The 20,058-nt window shown below is 37.8% G+C and overlaps 1 protein-coding gene across 4 annotated transcripts in view; it reads right to left on the bottom strand.

Annotated features, from left to right (window-relative positions):
* Positions 1-20,058, bottom strand: part of Arhgap26 (Rho GTPase activating protein 26) — a 459,434-nt gene that overhangs the window by 158,431 nt on the left and 280,945 nt on the right. For all 4 annotated transcript variants that reach the window (XM_042692003.1, XM_042692006.1, XM_042692004.1 and 1 more), the window contains exons 15-17: positions 12,174-12,261; positions 10,279-10,337; positions 8,653-8,758 (exon numbers count right to left, since the gene is read on the bottom strand). In XM_042692003.1, the coding sequence (XP_042547937.1) occupies positions 8,653-8,758; positions 10,279-10,337; positions 12,174-12,261 (253 nt within the window). The remainder of the gene's footprint in view (positions 1-8,652; positions 8,759-10,278; positions 10,338-12,173; positions 12,262-20,058) is intronic.

Raw genomic sequence — 20,058 nt, 5'->3', positions numbered from 1 at the left:
TTTATTTCTATGGATATAAATTCTCAAAATTCTAAGAGGACAGGTACTGTATTGTCTTACTTTAAGTTTCCCAGAAGGATGAGACTGAAGTAAATACAGGCTTAAATGACACTACTAGGGAGGAACTGGGTAGAGAAGCAAGTCACCATGTGGGGTGAAAAACCAAACCTTGCTTAATCTCTGTGACCTATCTTAAAAGGAGCTTTAATTCCCATTGGGCCTCAGTTTTCTCTTTCTGGTATTTTACCATCCCTGGTATTCACGCTACAGGTATGTGGATGCTTTTTGTGCCATGCCTTTCTGAGTTAGGGTTTGGGGCTTGTGATGGATCAAGAGGTTATATGTTATTAGCTTATACTTGTACAAAGTTAGCTAAAAAGGCCAGAGTAGTAGCTGACATAAAGGCAGGAGAAGCAAGAAAAAAATAGTGCGCTAATTAAAATTTTTCTGATGTAAGTATTATCACCTCTTTTTCCAGATAAAGAAATCTGGGCATAAAGAAGAGAATTCGGGATGAGGGTGTAGCTCAGTGACATTTGCTTAGCAAACCCCCAGGTAAGACTTATGAAATGGGGTAGAAATTGAAACAAAGTTACAGGAGAGACAAGGTTAAAAAAAAATCTGACAGTGTGGACCCAGAATGTTCTCCCTTAACCACTGTACTCTCAGTCCTGACCTGAATCACAGATATCTGAAGTCCTGCCTGGCATTTGATTTACAATTGTGAAGAACTGGTGAGAAAAGAAGTATCACAGATAACACTTCTTGTACAATGCAAAGAGGGTTCAGCAAAAGATGATGCCAGTGTCCCTGAAGAGAGACATTTAATTTAATGACTCTGCTCTCAGAGCCAACACATGAGAAATCCTGGCTTTGCAAAGAAGGAAATAAGGCACATTCAGTTTGTTAATACTCTCACTTTTATAAAAAATAAAAATAAAAAAATAAACAGGGGCAACAATTAAGAAGGGAAAAGAATAGTGTCTTCCTTCTAGAATGTCAGAGGGAACACCATGGGTGACTCCTTGAGTTCAAAAGAGGAAGAGTGCAATATGAAAACAGGAAAGTCATTGAAAAAGAAATCCAAACAGAAGTGAAACAACTCAAAACAAACAAGAGGCCCAAATCAAAGAAGCTCAGAGACAGCAGAGGACTAACAGCTTGAAGTCAGGCATTTCCCCTAGAGAACAGGCGGTCCATGGGTTAGGAAAGATGCAGTTCCTTGAATTCAGAAATTCAGATGATTTTTTTTAAGCAAAAGAAAGTTTAGACTGAATTTGCATCTTTCTTTCTCCTAACCCTTAAGTCTAGAAAACCACAGACCAGAAAAATTCTTGTGCTGAAAGTTAAGAGAGGTCTGGCAGGAAGGCTAAGCAAGGACTGAGCTCTGATTTCTTCTTTTGCATTTCCATTAATTTAAAGTGCTAAGTTGCCTGTTTGCTTTAAAATGTGTGGTGTCCTCTTTGCAATATCCCTTTAAATAGATTTTCCTTTGGCTTTGCCAAAAATAGCTTAAGAAGGTCATTTGAGAATCTCATTCTTAGTCTTTAAAAAAAAAAAATTTTTTTTTCCCTGCCCTTTAAGCATAAATAGGCCTGGAAACAGTACCTCCTGCTTCTTCCAGGAACCATCCTATCAAAAATGATAACCTCCAATGAAAAGAGGGAAAAGTCAAAAGAACCAGTCAGGAAAGAAACCCACCCAGCCCACTTCTGTTTATTCAACAAATAGTGTGTAATTCTTTAGGGGATAAGCAGATAGGTAGGGTGGGGGTTAAAACTCAAATGCCGATATCATAGCTTGGTGGATGGGAAGCAAAAGGGACAAAAAGGACAGTGGAAAACCATGGTAAGTGGAGAGGGCACATGCTGGGCACAGTGTGGCTCCTATGCACTCAATTCCAGACAATTGTTAGCAAGGATATCTGAATTTTTCAAGCAAAATCACCCCTTTTATAAACGTTCAGATTTTTAAAAGAGAAATATTTTAGGGGTAATATCACAAAATAGAACACACCTGCACTGCTCAACTAGAGATGTGTTTACACCTTATAGGTAAGAAACAAGGGAGATAGAAGTCCCATCCCTGGGAGATTTTGATCTAGAAGGAATGAGAGATCCACCTGGCAAACCTAAGTGCCTCACAGGTGGAAAGCGATATAGGCAAAAAGTGAGGAATAGCAAAGGCTCTGGGAACTCAGGAAGCAACAGGTCACATGAAACAGGAAGGATTCTTGTAAGCTGAGGAATGAGAGCTGAAACTAGAATAAGTGAACCTTTGGCAGGCAGGGGCTGAGAGCAGCCATCCGGAAACAAGAAAATGAACTGGAAAAAGGAGATGTTTGGGCAATAGTCAAGAGTTTATTCATGAGATTGTTCATGCTTCAGCTCAACAAATATTCCTGAGGAGCTACTCTAGGCCACACTGTAGGGGGGACACTAATGATCATACATGTTCTTAAAGGGGTTGGTTCATAGAACCAGTCCTGGGAGGTCTTACCCAGCGTTTTATCATAACAGCAATAGGGAAGCTGCCTTTGAAGTTTTGTTTTCTTTTTTAAAAAGCAAGGGAATCACATAATGAGACTGTTTTCAAAGTCCCCTGGCGACAGGGCCTGTACACTGTGGACTGGAGGAGAAACAGAATGCCACTAGCCAGTGCAACTGAAGAGGAGGCTTTGGGGGAAGTGTGAGAGACATGGCAGTTTAGACAAGGGACTTAGTGGTGGAGACAGAGAGAAATAGATGGATTCAAGGGACAGATAAAATTATCAGAAGTACCAATTTAGGGTAGGTATCAGCAGGGGATAAGACAAATGGAGATGGAGAAAGTGTCACATGATTCCATGGGCAGGACACACCACCAATGGCTTTGGGGCCCAGCAGCCAGGCAATTTTGCATTGAAAGTATCCAGAGGTTACAAGACAGAATAAAAGTTTGGGAGCCAGGGTGTTTGGCTTAAAGATGACAGCCATATTGGCTCAGAGGAGCGTCTATTACATCAAAAGTATTATTTGCATGAAATATGTTTTATGAAGTACCATAGCTAATTTGTTTGAACTAGTAAAAATGACAAGGAAATTAGTTGATCCTTGTATGTGTTTAATAGCTCATCACTAAGGTAGTAACTCTTATCTTCCAGTCTCAGAAGAAAAAGGTATATTAGAGTATCTATAAGAGTTAATGCCAATTAGTATATAATACCCAATTCCTTTTATTTTGATCACTCTTTCCTTCATTGAAGAAAATATGAATACATCATCTTTATTTTTAGAAATGTCTAGAAATACTTAGATTTCACTCATCAGAATAAAAAAAAATAGCCAAGTCATTAGACGTTCAATGCTTGATAATGTCTGCCACTGGAGTCTATATATTTTGAGGAAGATCTAATGTGTGCCTTTCATTTGTCCAATAATTTTCTTTCATGACCTAATAGAATCAACTGAATTTTATTTTTTTTGAAAAATTACTGCATGTAATAGGTGATTGAAATAAACATTATATAATTGGGTAATAAAAAAAAACAATAACAATGAATAGGGAAGAGGCAGTGAGACTAAAACAAATTTTGCTTTCTTTGCTTGCTTTCTTTTCTAATCTATCTTACTTCTTCCCTAACCCTCCTCCGCCCCAATTTTATAATTTATTCCTCTTGATTTAATATGTCCCCTTTTTTTCCCCTTGCATTTGCTAAACAGGAACTACAACTTGAGCCATAACTATATCCTTTTCAAAAGTTATTTTAATATTACTAGAGCTCGAACTCAGAACCTCAAACTTGCGAAGCAGGATCTCTACTTAAACCATGCCCCTAGTTCATATGTCTTGAGGTAGCACATCATGCAAGATGATTCAATGAATAAACTTAAGACTCCCTACTGAATATTATTTTACCCAGACTAGTTGGAACAGATAATTATAGGAAGGTCTACTTTTATTCAGGTGTCTATGCCCCCATAAGTAGCTCAGGTAAATCTTGCTTCATATGACATAATTGTTGAAGGTCCCATTGTCCTTGCTCGTGATTACTTTGAAGCAATGAGATGTGATGGAAAGTAGAAGAAAATAGCTGGGAAAGTATCATCATAGCTCTTAAAAAGAACCAAAGAAGAAACAAGGCTTCTTCTGCCTCTTCTGACATGCACTGGTTGTGCAAGGACATGATGTAACATCATATGATCCTGAGAGAAGCTAGCCAGCACAAAGAGGCTGGTTGAGTAGGAACATGGAAATAACCTGAGTTCTTCATGAGCCACAAAATAAACCAACTCTCCAAAATGATTTTGTATGATGACAAAATAGATTTCCTTAAGCCATTTTGAATTAGAATTTTCCATTTCATACAGCTCAAAGCATACTGAATAATATTACACTATCTTGAAGAGGCAAGATGAGTTTCTCCCTCTCAAACAATACCCAGGTAACAAAGGAAAATTGTCAGGAAAAAGGAATGAGGCAAAGATTTATTGCTCAATGAATGTTTTGAGAAAAACAGCCGTGAAAAGGTATTTTTAATAGCCACTCCTTATGTATGGAGAGTCCTTTGAAATCTTCCCACATAGCATAAACACTGTAATAAAGTTACAATGAGCCACTACAAATGGTATGTGTGGGGATATACAACATACTAGGAGTCATCATAATATGTAAACATTAGGAAACTACCATGAAATTAGTCTTTATTACTCATCTACTCTTATTACTCCTATAATTATAAGATTGGGAGTTTTCTTTCTTGTTCCGGTTAGCCCCTCTCACCTTTCTACCTCTCCCATCCCCTGCCTGCCCATCTGATGAAGATACAATATCAAACTATTAGTAGGTCACTCAGAAAACAGGCTCAAATACATAAAATAATTTGCATAAAGATCCCAAACTGACTGTGTATGCTTTCCTTCACAATTAAAAATACTTCATGTATGGTTTTCAAACAATTATGTGCTGGAAGCTCAAGCTGATATGAAGACAATTGCAAGATCTTGAGAAATCAAACCAGGTTTCTGGCCAATTTAATCATGACAATAAAATCTTTTGAACTCAAAGCCTTAAGCTTCTTTTTCCTATTACTAATATCCTCATAAATCCTAATCTGTATTCCTTTAATATCATTTCTCTTTCCTAGAAAATCCTTGCATATGGCCCATTCTGTAAGCCAGTACTTCTTAAAGACTGTATCATAGTTATCTAGGAAACAAACCATAAATGCAGGTTCCTAGGCCCAGCATCTACCTTGTAGACTCAGAGTATAGCCCAGAAATGCCAGTGTAAACCAGCGTCCCAGGAAATGTGCTTGGGGCACATGACACCAGACTGCATACTAGATTCCCAGACCTAAATAGAAAACATCTAATTATTGTAGTCAATTTACACTGGAACAACAAAAATATGTTCATGGTTCCTTATTAATTTTTGTGTACTCTCTGAGGTCTAAAACTAACCCAGAATGTCTGAGACTTGGATGTATCCTGGCAATCATTTACTTCAGAGGTTAGGAGTTTGTATCCTTTCCCTTCAAGTCTTTCCCCCCGCCCACCTCCCCCACCCCGATACATTTTTTTCTTAAGAGTAAATACAAAATGCTTTCATTCTCCCTCTACAGCTAAGGGAAATCCATTTTGGAAAATGCTTCAAAAGAATTTAAAAAAATACACAATACAGAGCATCTTGCTTTTGAACCAGAAGCCTGAGATATATTCAGCAAACAGTAGGTAATGAGAGAAGTAAACACTGGAGTTTCCAACAGAACTGACCCTGAAACCAAAACTTAGGAAGGAAGCTGACCATTAAGCAAGTGGCCCAAAGGAACAATAGCTCAGGCGGATCCTAGGATAAGTCTGAACCTGAGAAAACTGCAATTACACCAAGCTCTTGTCCCAAGTTAACTTTGCCTTACTGCTGGATTTTAAAATAAGGACAGTACTGTAAGAATATAGTTTAAGTGGAATCTTAGAATTCCTCTGGGTGGCAAAGAATTTATTGAGAACTAGATAAACACTGTACTAGATTTAGCAGGGCTCCCTTATACTAATTTCCCTCCTAGAGGACATTTCCAACAGAGAGGCTCTGCAGGATCAAGGACATAGCAGTGTAAGAACTGGAGTCTGTGTTTTCCAACATCAACTCTGTCTACCCCACATTAAAGCATGAGAGCTCATCTGTATGTAGATCTTAGTGATGACATAAAAAATGTTATAACTGTGGGTGCTAGTGGCTCAATGCCTGAAATCCTAGCTACTCAGCAGGCTAAGTCATGGAAAATCATGGTTCAAGGCTAGTCTCGACAGAAAAGATTAGCAGAGTCTATTTTACTCATCAGCAAAAAAGCTGGACTCAAGGTATGGCTCAAATGGTCGAATACCAGTCATGAGCAAAAACATGAAGTCCCGAGTTCAAACACCAGTATTGGCACTATAAAAAGAGTAAGAAGAAATTCTTAAAACTAAAGAAAATCATTCTCAAGTAGCAAAAGTTAAGAATATGGAATAAATAACTTCAGCAACAAAACTGATTAAACTGGTTAGAAGGCAGATAGGATCCAAGCTGTAACTTGCATATTCTAGTTATGCTATACTTTAGGAATGAGGATGGACAGATCTTAATGGGACTAGGGAAGGAAAGGGTGAAAAAGAAGAAACAAACAAACCGTCTACCAGGAGATGAAAATGTTCAACTGTTGAAGGTCTACTTTAAGGGTTCATGTTGTTATATTTTCATCTTTTCCATTTCTTCTTCTTTAAAGAGTCCTAAAATCCACATGGCAATTTACAAATGGGAAAAACTGAGTACTGGCTCTGCCGGAAATGTCATTTGCTTTTGCTCTCTCTCAGTCCAATTAAGCTCTCAGTCCAATTGTACAGCCTGAAAAGACCTACTGCTTTCAGTTAGCTCCTAACCTGTCTCCTCCAATTGCTCCCAGCAAGCCTCAAGGCCCCTAAAGATCCAGTGGTCATGAAGCAGTCATAAGCTTCCCACATATAAGTGGCTGGAGTATACACCTGGAATCGCCTCTATTTTGGTGCCTGCCCTTCAAGTGTGCAAAGTTTAGTAACTAAGATAGGAACTAGCTTTATAGTTTAACAAATGCCTGTCTCTGGGTTGGGTGGAACAGACCACACTGCCATACCACCGCATCTGGAGCTGCTTTTTAAAGCCGAGTTCTTATTATTTTAAACACACCCCATTAGGAGTCTCTGACATGTTTTGGGCAATCCAGTACAAATGGTCTTTTTTTTTTTTTTTGCTATACTTCTTAATTTTTTCTGAATATGCAGATACAATATAGTATAACAAAAAATCTTCAATAAATAGTGAAAAATCCTTGACTTATGCTCAGTTGTTTCTTACATATATAAGGCACACTCTCATTTCTTCTCAATTTCCCTTAGATGAATATCAACTAATCCCAAAGGACTGACTCAGTGGCATGAATTAAACACTGAAAAAGCTAAATTCATAAAACAATCAGTTCAGTAGAATCTACAACTGTAATAATTTAGGTTAATTCTTACATACTCATTCCATATTTTGTTCCTGTTTGCAATTAAAAAGGTTCTATCTAAATCAGTCAAAGTTCAGAACATAACACACACAAAATGATTGACACAGCAAAGTAAATAGTCAGGCTATTTGAAAAAGAATCAGGCAACAGTAAATACAGAGAAATTCAAAACCATTCCAACAGAAAAAAACTCCCAGCAGGAAAATCTAGACCTCTTTAAATGCTTTGATTATCTCACAAGGAAAGTGCGCATTTGCCAAAAATAATCCTTTATTCTCTATACTTCTTCAACGTCTTTATCACAGGTACTTTAAAAATCTGTGACCTTGAAGAGAATCTATTAAGCACCCTTGGCAAATAAAGAAACTTAAGGAATGGGAGGTTCAGTGGTTTGTCCGAAGGTGGTTAATTGGCTTACTAAGAATAAGTTCGAAGCCAGATGCAGTGGCTCACACCTTTACTTCTAGCTACTTAAGAAAATTTCCATTTGAGACCAGCACTAGCAAAAACTTGGTGAGACCCTATCTCAAAGAACAAGACGGGCATGGTGATCCCAGCTATGAGGGAAGTATCTAAAGAAGGATCAGTCTGAGACTAGCTGGGAAAACACTCAAGACTCTATCTGGGGAGGGGGAAAAAATCACCTAATACCTAAAGCAACAAAAAGCTGAAGGTATAACTGAGGTGGTACAGTGCTAGCCTTAATGCAAAAGATCCTGAGTTCAAGCACACACATATACAGAGACACAGACAGACAGACAGACAGACACATACCCTTAGAATCTAGGACTCCTAGCTCCATATCCAAGTTCCATAAACCAACAACATATTCTTATTGGTCTCTGATTATAAGAAGAATATGTAAGGCCTGAAATTCTCTGATGACCTAGAATGTGCCCTTCATCCTATGGGTAAATTTCCCCAGTGAACATTGCTTAGTAGCATGGTAGCACTGGTACTTCACCAGCCTCCCCAGTGAAGGCTATCTGGCCTTTGCTGCTGTTCTCCTCTGCAGTTAACATTTCACACATTTCTTTCCTAAGCCTTCAGCCTACCTGATGCAATAGTGGTAAAACAAAACTGACACCAGCTTTACTACAAAGATAAGAACTGCGAAGTAGAAAAGGGTCAGCAATGGGTCATAAACATACTTTGCCAAGTGGTTCATGAGCAATTGTAACATCTGCCGATTTTTCTCTGGGAGCCGATGAACAAGGCTATGTATTTCAGAGACACGAGTCTCTTGATTCTCCAGCTCTGTGAAGAAAGAAAGAAGGTGACATGAGAGCCAAAGCTAAGTCACTTTACAAGACAAAACCAAGGGAAACCAAAGTTTGGAATTACGAGACTGAAGATTTCTTAAAAATATATAATCTCATTTTGCATGCATGCAGTATGACCAGCCCAACAAGATCTGGAAGGTCCTTTAATGATGCTTTGTGTAACAGGGTTCATCAAAATAACTGTCCAAAAATCCAGGCCAAAGTGATGACACAATAAAATGAAGCCAGTCAACTACACACCCAGAGAAACTGGCTCCCTAGAGGGTGGCCTTCATTTCAAAGAAGGAAGGAACTTCATGCACTTGTAAAGTGATAAACAAATCTTATGTGAACAACATTGCAAGGGTGTCTAATATCAAAATAATGTGTCAAGACAAGACAACATCGAAGAAATTAAAGGAAATGCCCAATACTCTCCAGTTAAGTATTATAAGCAGCCTACAGAAAGCAATGGCAGAAAAAAATAATTCTTTCTGCCATCCCATATTCTATATGATGGTTTGTTATGTTCTCTTAGTGGAACTTGGGTAAGTGGCCTCATTTTTCTGGGAAATAGATTGCTGGTACACATCACACCTATTTATAGGACTGATGTGAGCTTTAATTACAGAATGGTTGCTAGGGGGCTGGAATTTCTTAGAGAAAGAAATCACATAAACACCATCTTCACTCCCAGCTTTCTCCATGTCTTCCTCTTCCCTGTTTTAAAGGAACAACTATGAGGAGATAAGGCCACCAGAACATTAGGTACTACTAAATTAGGCCAGTAGGAGCGACCAGAGTAAACAAACCCTGAAGTCTGGGCATAATAATATCACAAAGATTCATGCCAGATTGCAATCTGATAGAGAATATAACTGCCCCTTTCCTGAGGCTACCCCACGTAGACAGATGCCAGTCTACTTAGGGTGGCTTGCAACTAATCCCTATGTAGTTTAATACCAGTAATATGATGCTAGGGCCTGGATGATGTAGTTGAAGAATGATCAGAAGCTGTAAATGGAAGACATGATGGAAAGACGACTGTGAAGTTATATAAATGGTGTTGTATTCAGGGAAACACTTCCAATGCTCAATTTAGGAAAATGTGCAATGTGATTCATTGTGTGAAATGCAACTCAAAGGATGGAAAAACCCCAAGAAGTTAGAACTCCAATAATCAAAACTAGAAAGATAAGCTTGCTTTTCTCTCCTCTCTCTTCTTCCCACCACTCCCCTCCCTCCACAAAGAAAAATACTTAAGTGTTTTTATTCCACTGTAAATTCAATGTAGTAGCAAAGTCTTTACACATTCTGATTCAGTTTTATTTTTATTCTGAATCAGTGTGAGGAGCATGTGTACTTTACATGCACAATATGATGGGAGATATATTACACATAAAATATATTATACATTATATATATTATGTATAATATATATGGATGCCAAATATTCTTTGAAATAGAAAACTGTATTTTCCTCCCTCTTAAAACTCTGATATAATGATGACTTACTTGCTGCTTTGATGAAACTTCTTTGAAACTGGTACATCATGAGTGGCCCTGGAAGCATTCTGGAATAAAAAGATATATAGATTAGTCACTGCAATAATGAAACAATCAGATTCTTGGTGAACAGTAGACTGAAGACTGTCAGATGGCATTGTATTTCTCAAAGACCAAGATCACAGAGAAATAAACACAATTTCAACTTTAATTTTAACTAAAAATATTTAGGCATATGTCACTATATCTGGTATGTTCACTGATATCAGATCTTTCTAACTTTTGCTTAAGACAGCCTCAAATGAAACCCTCCCAATCTATGCCTCCCAAACAGCTGGAATTCCAGGTATGTGCCAATATATTCAGACCTTGTTTTCTCTCTTTTAAAGAAATGGCTATAACTACATTTCATAGTCACTGGATAGCTGTTAATGCAAAAAGTCTGACACAAACTAAAAGATTCCCTTTTCTGTCAATGACTCATCAATCATCAAGAGCATCTGAGGATGTATATGAGAAACTACACATTTACAACACCTGGGCTTAAACTCTCATCTTTCCAGCAACCTGTTATTGCAATCAGTACATTGGGAAAAACTTCTGTAGGTGCTTTGCTCCTGAGTGCTGAAGGACTAGAACCCCTAACACTCGGCATGTTTTATGCAATTTTTATCCTCTGGGTATGTTTAAGTACAGATGTGAGGGTTTTATTTTCAAATAGTTCAAATAATAAACTCAATACACTGTATATAGTTTATTGCTGTGCTATCAGATTCCTTAATCCAAGTCTTCATCATCCCTTGCATTACACTCCTGGTTCCAGTGTCCCAATTAGCCTAAACTACCAATTTGTTTCCTGTGGCCTTCTTCCTCTGCTTTCCAGCAAAGTAAATCTTTACAAAACTTAGACAAAGGCTTACATGATTCACAATTACAGTTTTCCTTTCTGTTTAAGATTATATACCACTTCCCTGTATAACTACAGTACAAAGTACAGTACTGCTGCTCTTCCAGTCTAACAGAAGTTTCAGTGTATACATGAAACTGAGATGTGGGTGGCAAGTCAGTAACACGAGGGAAGAGAAGAGATGTAGCAACTATGAATGTGTGTATATACATATATATTATATGTATATATATATATGGAAAATTGTCTCTCCAGCAAGGTAAAATTTCCTAATCTAAACAGGAGTTCTACTACAGCCATATTCACAATTTTAAGGACCAATGTAAGCAATGTAGTCTTTTTCCCCCCATATCTTGGAGTTCATTTTGATTAGCATCATTTTATATGGTCATATGTACATAGCTATTGAGCTATTGTGATACTCTGCTAGAACTATCCTAGAAATATACTAATTATTACAAATGAGGGAAAACATGGAGACTATGTTTCTTTGGGTCTAGCTTACTTCACATAATATGATTTATTTTCCAAGTCTTCCATTTCCTTATCAATGGGGCAATGCCATTCTTTCTGATGGATGCTTAGAATTTCACTGTGTATATATACTGCAAGCGATGTATTCTTACAAAACACAAAATCATTACAATATACAAGGCACATAGGCATGAAGTCTCAACAGAATGTGATAAACGGCTTCTTAACAGATTATTTAGGGAGAAGATCACATTTTAGGTTCTGTTTGAGGTTAACTATGATAAATATTTCTCACTGAGATCAAAGCTTTCCAAATCACCCATGGCACCCCTGTACAATGACAATTCATCAACCAGGGAAGATATGCACTCAAGTTGACCAGCTAAACTAAATGCAAGGACACAGAAGCTCCTTTTACATTGCAAACACCCACTTAACAGCTCTCAGGAAGCTGCAAATAAAACTTCTTCCTAACTACATGAGAACTAGCTGGCATAATGCCCTCCAAGTGGAAAGTCCCTACCTTAGATAGGTCTTCAGAGCACTAGTGATGGTTTTTATCTCCCATTCGGCACAGATATCGGTTTCAGTTTCTGAAGCTGTTTTAGGGTCTAAAATAAAGAAAAGACAATGTGTAAATCAGAGCATGAAATATAACAAGCACACATAAAAACATTCAACCTTGTTAGAAATGGGAGAAATGCAAACTGAAACAAAAATGACACATGATTTTTTTTTGTCTATTACGTCAAGGAAAAGTTTAAAAATCCAAATGTCTGGAAAAAAAGGCAGTGAAACAGATGCTCTCATAAATTCCTGGAGGCAGCAGAGATAAATGCAAGTTTTGAAAAACAATTTGGCAATATGCATCATCAAGTCTTAAAAATGTTTATACCCTCTGAACTGGTAATCCTATTTCTCACAATCTCTCCTCAGAAAAAGAAAACATGAGAAAAGTTACATATCCTAGAAATATTCAGCATATGCTACTCTTTATAACAGTGAAGGGGATGGGCAGAGAAAGGAGACAACCTATATGTTTGACCACAGAAGAGTGGCTCAGTGAATTACAGTATGTCTTCCTAATGGAATACTGTGTTGCCATTCTTATGATGCTGTGTAGCATGAAAAATGTGTATTACATAATGTCAAGTAAAAAATGATAAGAAAATTGTGAGAAACCCATATTAACAAAAGTTGAAAGGAAATGCTCTAAAATTAAATTAGTGGCTGGGTTTAAGCAGTGGAACTTTTTATTCTTTCTAAACTGTACATGATTTGATCCCATTTCTTTCACATAAATTTGAAACTGCCTTAAGCCTAGATGTGCAATGAGCCACTAACATAACTCATCATTTCTTCCTGATCATTTTTTCTTTCTTTTCTTGCATGGAATTTTAAACACATATCCACATGTGCATGTTAAGTATATTATCAGAGAAGCAACAAAGAATGCTTATAGTCGCCCTGAGCAACACATGGGCAGTTCAGAAGAAGTGGCAGAGTTTGAGAATTGTGAATGGCTTGATAGGTCAGCAGAACCTCACCCTGTCGCTGGTGAGGTGGGTCAGAAACTGGTGAGAGACAAGTACAGTTTCTGTGTGTTGATGGGAGAGTAAGACAGATTGCTGAAAGGCCAGGATTTGTCCAATGGTTCCCAATCCTCTTTTCTTCCTGTGTTCTGCCTCCTCCTTAGTTGTGGAACTACCCTTTCCTTGTTCCTTCCAGGGAGACAAAGGAGATTCAGGGCTGACAGAGCAAAGATTCAAAGGTATCATCTCTGGCAATGGCTTCAGGGATGACCCAACACCTCAGCCAGTCCAACCACCACAAACTTAGGACTTTTCCAGGAGACCGACAGCTCTTTGTGGGCTTTTACTTGTAAGGTTATGTAACTACCAGATTCTACCATATGGATTTTGAGAATAAGTCCAAATATGGTTTCAGCTCTTGTGTCTAGCTAGGCCTTTTTAATGATGGAAGTGAATCAGTACCCTTCTTTCTCCCCTAAGGTTGTCATTCAGCAGGAGGAGGCCAGAACGTCATGAATGGATTAAGGATGTAGCCTCTGACTGCATGTTCACTTGACATTTACTTCCTGGTGAGACAAAAAAGGTCCTCAACTTCAACATGAGCCTCCTGAAGGCAAAGCAGTTGTATGATGTTTTACAGGTGAGCTTGGGCAATAATAAAGCCCACCTTGTCACATGAAACAAACTAGGAAGGACGCATGATTTCTTTCTTTTCAAAATTTTTATTGTGATTGAGTGGTTACATAATTTCCCAAATTTCACAGTAATGTAGGATAGGGATGTCTAGTTAAAATCACAAACGCATTCTAACTTTCATGGGGCAAATTGTCTATCACGATTTATTTCTGAAGCCACAGAATGGTAGATCTCAAAGAGTTCTATCACAGCAAATTTCTTTTAAAATGTTTGAAAATATGGTTTTCCTAATATCCAAAACTTCTGGAGCTTCTCTTTTTTTTCTTTTTTTTTTTTTTTGTATCATCCCAAACTTGAGAATGGTTTCTTCCTGCAGAAGCCTATGCCTCTAAAAGTTGTGTTTTGTGTGACCTTTTCCCTTTCCCATCACAGTATGCATGGAGAGCTGCCACACTGCATGATTTCTGGATGCAAGACAAATGTTACTGTACATTTTTCTGAGGAATAATCCTACTTCTACCCAAGAAGATTGAACATGAAGCAAAACCAGCAGCAGTTGGCAGGTCTGGGAGCTGTGAACTGTTCCCTGAACCACATTTAGCAAACTAATGATTAGCTTCCACTTATTCGTCTCTGTAACCATAGGAATATTGCGTAACATTACAGGGAGTCAAATTACAGTCCGGCTAAAGGGCTTTTTATAGCACTGATGAGGCAAGGCTCCTAACTTGAGCACATCCATTTTAATTCATTTAATATCCAAATTGAATACAGGCTTTCAAGCCACCCCATTTCCAGAAAGTGCTGCCAATTTCCATACCTCCTTCCTGTGCTCCCCTCATTTACAGAAACTTCCTGGTAGCATCTGAATGTGTTGCTGTCATCAACAACTTTTCTGTAGGGCTCAGGGTATTTCTTTTCACCAAATCCCTTGACTATTGGAGACTTAAACCCAAACAAATATTTCACAGAGATCTCTCTGAGGACAACATTCTCATCTCTTGGGTAAATACCGTACCAACAAGCAGGACTGTATAAAAGTCCTTAGGACTTTTTGAGGAGTAGATTCTATAGTAAGTACTTTCAGAAACTGCCCAACTGTCTTTCCAAACAAGGTTTGGGTTTACAAAAAAGCATCAAGCAGGTGATGGGCAAAAAGGATCACCTCTTCCACCCACTCATGACTGAATTCAGAAAACTAGGAGAGAGCTAGGCATGGTGGCATGTGCCTGTAATATTACCTATGCAGGAGATACATCTGGACAAAAACAAGAGATGCTGTCTGGAAAATGAACTAAAGTAGACGTGAACAGGACTGTGGTACAGTGCCATGAGGCCCTGAATTAATATCCCTTTCTTTTCTTTTCTATTATTTTGTTGATTAAAAAAGAAAGAAAAAAAAAGGAAAACTAGGAGATAGACCAGAAGAAGTGCTGCGATAGGTTGGTCTCAGAAAGGTCACACTGTACCAATCCTGACTGATTTAGTTTAAAACTGTGCTGATAGCCCACTTATTTATCAGGCAATTGTTTGAGAATTTGTTGTTGGATGATTTAATTTTTCCAGTTCCAAATATATTTTAGATATGAGACCCTTATCCGTTGTATGGCTAGTAAAAATCTCCCAATCCGTGGGCTTCTATTGATCTTGCTAGCTATGTCCTTTGCCATGCAGAAGCTCTGCAGCCTCATGCAATCCCATTTGTCCAGCTTTTGATTTGTTGTGTGTTCTGGTTCTCCATTGAGAAAATTTTGGTCTGTGCCAAGGAGACCTAGGGTTTCTCCTATTCCTTCCTGTAATGTTTTCTGGGAGTCTGCTTTGACTTTGAGGTCTTTGATCCATTTGGAGTTGATTCTGGTACAGGGTGACATATAAGGATCTAACTTTAGTTTCTACAGGTATTTAATCAATTTTGCCAACACCATTTGCTGAAGAGGCTTTCTTCCATTCTACTTTTTTTAGCTCCCTTATCAAAGATTAGGTGGCTATAGGTCTGTGGGTTCATTTCTGGATTTTCAATTCTATTCCATTGGTCCTCAGGTCTGTTCTTGTGCCAGTACCAAGCTGTTTTGATTACTATGGCTTTGTAATAGAGTTTGAAATTTAGTATTGACATTCCTCCGGAACTATTCTTTCTGTTAAGGATCGTTTTTGCTACTCAGGGTCATTTATTGTTCCATATGTATTTTTGGATTGCTTCTTCTATTTCATTGAAGAATAAGGTTGGAATATTAATAGGTATCACATTGAATTTATAGTCTTGGAAAGTATTGCCATTTTCATGATGTTGATCCTTCCAATCCAGGAGCATGGAAGGTTTTGCCCCTTCCTAAGTTCTGTTTTTATTTCCTTTTTCTGATTTTTAAAGTTTTCATGGTAGAGGCCTTTCACTTCTTTAGTTAATTCCTAGGTATTTTATTTTTTGTGGGGCTATTACAAATGGAGTTACTTTCCTGATTTCAGCCACACTTTTCTCATTGTTGGCATACAGAAAAGCCATTGATTTTTGAGGGTTAATTTTATACCCTGCTACTTTGCCAAAGTTTTGAATCAGCTCAAGTAATTTGGGAGTGGCGTCAGTGGGATTCTTTACATACAAGATCATGTCATCTGCAAAGAAGGAGAGCTTTACTTCAGCTTTCCCTATTTGGATCCCCTTTATATTTGCATCTTGTCTTATTTCTGTAGCTAGGCATTCTAATACTAAAATGAAGAGAAGTAGAGAGAGTGGACATCCTTGTTTCATTCCTGAGTTTAGAGGAAATGGCTTTAGTTTTTCGCCATTAAGTATAATGCTGGCTGTAGGATTGTCATATACTTCTCTGAAGAGCAAATAAGAATGGCCAATAGACACATGAAGAAATGCTCAACCTCTCTAGCCATAAAAGAAATGCAAATCAAAACAACACTAAAATTCCACCTCACCCCAGTTAGAATGGCTAGAATCAAGAACTCTAGTAACAACAGATACTGGAGGGGATATGGCCAGAAGGGAACCCTACTGCATTGTTGGGAGGAGTGTAAACTTGTTCAACCACTTTGGAAAGTAGTATGGAGGTTCCTCAAAAGACTCCACATAGAACTCCCCTATAACCTAGCAATCCCACTTGTGGGCATTTACTCAAATGATCACAAACAAGACCATACTAAAGCTACCAGCCCAACTATATTTACTTCAGCATTATTTACCATAGCTAAGAAATGGAACCAACCCAGATGTTCCTCAGTAGATGAATGGATCAAAAAAATGTGGTACACACACACACACACACACACACACACACACACACACACACACACACTTATAATGGAATTCTATGCCTCCATCAGAAAGAATGACATTGCCCCATTTGTTAGGAAATGGAAAGACTTGGAAAAAATTATATTAAGTGAAGTAAACCAGGCCCAAAGAAACATAGGTCCTATGGTTTCCCTTATTTGCAATTACTAGTATATGTCTGGGACAAGCAGAAAAGGTCAAAAGCTATGTACATATGACCAGATAAGATGATGTTAAGTGAAATGAACCCCAAGATAGGGACACAAGTGGTTTTTTCTTTCTTGCTATTGATTCTAACTTATTTATAATGTACCTTGTGATTTTTTTGTTTCTATGTTCCTCCCCCACAGTATAACCCCTGTTTTCACTGTATTTGATGTCAGTGCCCTGCATCTTGAAGGGAGAAAAGAAAATATTTAAATAGGGATGCAGGTTGACCCATTATAACAATGAGATGTATAAGATATTATGTTGAAAAACGAACTATATAATTTAGGCAGGAAGGGGGGCAGGAGGGAGGGTAGTGTAGTTGTAGAGGTGGGAGGGAAGGGATGGTAGGGGAAAAACAAAGGAGGAGGTAACAATGCTTGATAGGAAATGTACTTATTACCTTGCTCATGTAACTGTAACCCCTCTGTACAGTATTTTTACAATAAAAAATGTATTAAAAAAAAAACTGCCAAGCCGGGCACTGGTGGCTCACGCCTGTAATCCTAACTACTCAGGAGGCTGAGATCTGAGGATCCATGGTTCAAAGCCAGCCTGGGCAGGAAAGTCCATGAGACTATCTCCAATAAAAACCACTTGAAAACTGGAAGTGGAGCTGTGGCTCAAGTGGTAGAGTGCTCGCCTTGAGCTGAAGAGTGTAGGGACAGTGCCCAAGCCCAGAGTTTAAGCCCCATGACCGACAGAAAAAAAAAAAAAAACTGCCAATAAACAGATACATTCATAATAACATGATGTAGTTCAATTAAATATTTTTTACTTCTAACTAAAACTAATATATACACTTGGTAAAAATAAATACAAACAAATATATGTACATTAAAAAGTAATATGATTCTATATAGTATAACCATCTGCTAATGTGTATGTATACATTCCTATTTCTAACAATCTATGCCTATTTAAGTACATATATAAATAAATAAACCTTTTCATTGGCATGCACAAAGCCATGTGTGGATCCCCAGGTAAATCAAAACCACAAAAGGAAGCAAGCTATGTATATAACATTCTGTGTAATGCTCTTTTAATTTGACAGTCTCTTATAAAACTGTCCCATATTGGCATATAAACACAATTACTTTTCTGTACTTTATTGTATAGATGCACCACTGTTTATTATTGGAAATGAAGGTTCTTCCTTAGGGTTTGCTATGATGGATAATGATATAAAACTGTTTCTTTGAATATCATACCTGTAGAAATAGGTGCATTTTTAATTTCAAAAGATATTGCTCAAGTACCCTCAGAGGTTTAGGTTTCAGAGATTCCTTCCCATATCTTTGACAGCAATATGCTGTCACAGACTTTGATCTTAGCTAGTAGGGTTATGTTTAAATTTTTTCTCAATTTGCATTTTTTAAGAAAGAGAAAGATGAGAATCCTCTCCAGTGTGTATTTTTAACATGAGATTTATTTATTGTTTTACAAGTGTATAGTTCTATGAGTTCTGACAATGTAACTCCATGTAATTACCACCACAATCAAGGTATTTCTATCATCTTCCAAAACACTCTGTATGCCATTATCGTCAAGCCTCTTTCTCCACCTTCACCCCTGGCAACCACTTCCACAGAGCACAATGCTTTTGAAATCTATCTATGTCATTACATGTACCAGTAGTTTAATCCTTTTATTACTGAGTAGTACTCAATGTTATGGATATGCCATAATTTGTTTATTCACCCACTAGTTGATGGACATTTGGGTTCTTTTCAACTGTAGCTGTTGTAAAGCTACCACAAATATTTTGCAGAGGTCTCTGTGGACAACATTCTCATCTCTTGGGTAAATACTGCACCGACAAGCAGGACTGGGTAAAAGTCCTTAGGACTTTTTGAGGAGTAGGTTATATAGTCAGTACTTTTAGAGAATACCCAACTATCTTTTCAAAATGTTTGGGGCAGTTTGCATTCCCACCAGTAATATATGCAAGTTCTGGCTGATCTACAACCTTGTCAACACATAATCTGATCAGTCTTTTTAACTTTTAATTATCTTAGTAGGGATTTCCTTAATGAATAGTGGTATTCTCATGTGCTTTTTAGTCATTTGTGAATTTTCTTTAGTGAACTTTTTTTTTCTTCCCCAAATCCTTTGTCTATTTTTAAAACCGAGGACGACAGGTACAGGCTCAAGTAGTAGAGCCCTAGTTGTGAGTGAAAAAACTGAGTGACAGTGCAAGGGCATGAGTTCCAAATGGGTTGGTTGTGTAACTGAGATGTAAGAATCTTTTAAAATGTACTCTGGATATAAATAATTTATCATGCATGTTTTCCAAATGTCTTCTAATCTGTAGATCATCTTTTCTTTTCTTTTTAATAGTACTAGAACTTGAGCTCAGGGCCTTACCTCACTTGAGCCCTACCTCCAGGGAAATAGTATCTCCCCCTCCCTTCTTTTTATTATTGTCTATAAGTAGTTGTACAAAGGAGTTGTCATTTAACAAAGCAGTTTATAAATATAATACATCTTGACTGATGTAACCACTTTCAACATTCTCACGCATCTCTCCTCTACCCACCCCCCCTTCCAATTCTTAATTTTATAGGACATACATTGGATTCTTGGCTGCCTTCTTCCTCTCTGCCCTCTTCATTCCTCTCTTTACTCTCATCCCCTAGACCCCACCCCATCACTTTTGAGCACCCACTTCCTGGTGGGTACCATTGTAAAGAAATGGAAAATTTTATATTGAGTGAGGTCAGACCCAGAATGACAAATTTTTTCCCTTA

The sequence above is a fragment of the Dipodomys spectabilis genome, unplaced genomic scaffold (assembly GCF_019054845.1).
Source record: "Dipodomys spectabilis isolate Male_0828 unplaced genomic scaffold, ASM1905484v1 ptg000147l, whole genome shotgun sequence".
NCBI lineage: Eukaryota > Metazoa > Chordata > Mammalia > Rodentia > Heteromyidae > Dipodomys > Dipodomys spectabilis.
The sequence above is the reverse complement of the archived record's forward strand: the minus strand, read 5'-3'. Positions and strand labels throughout refer to the sequence as shown.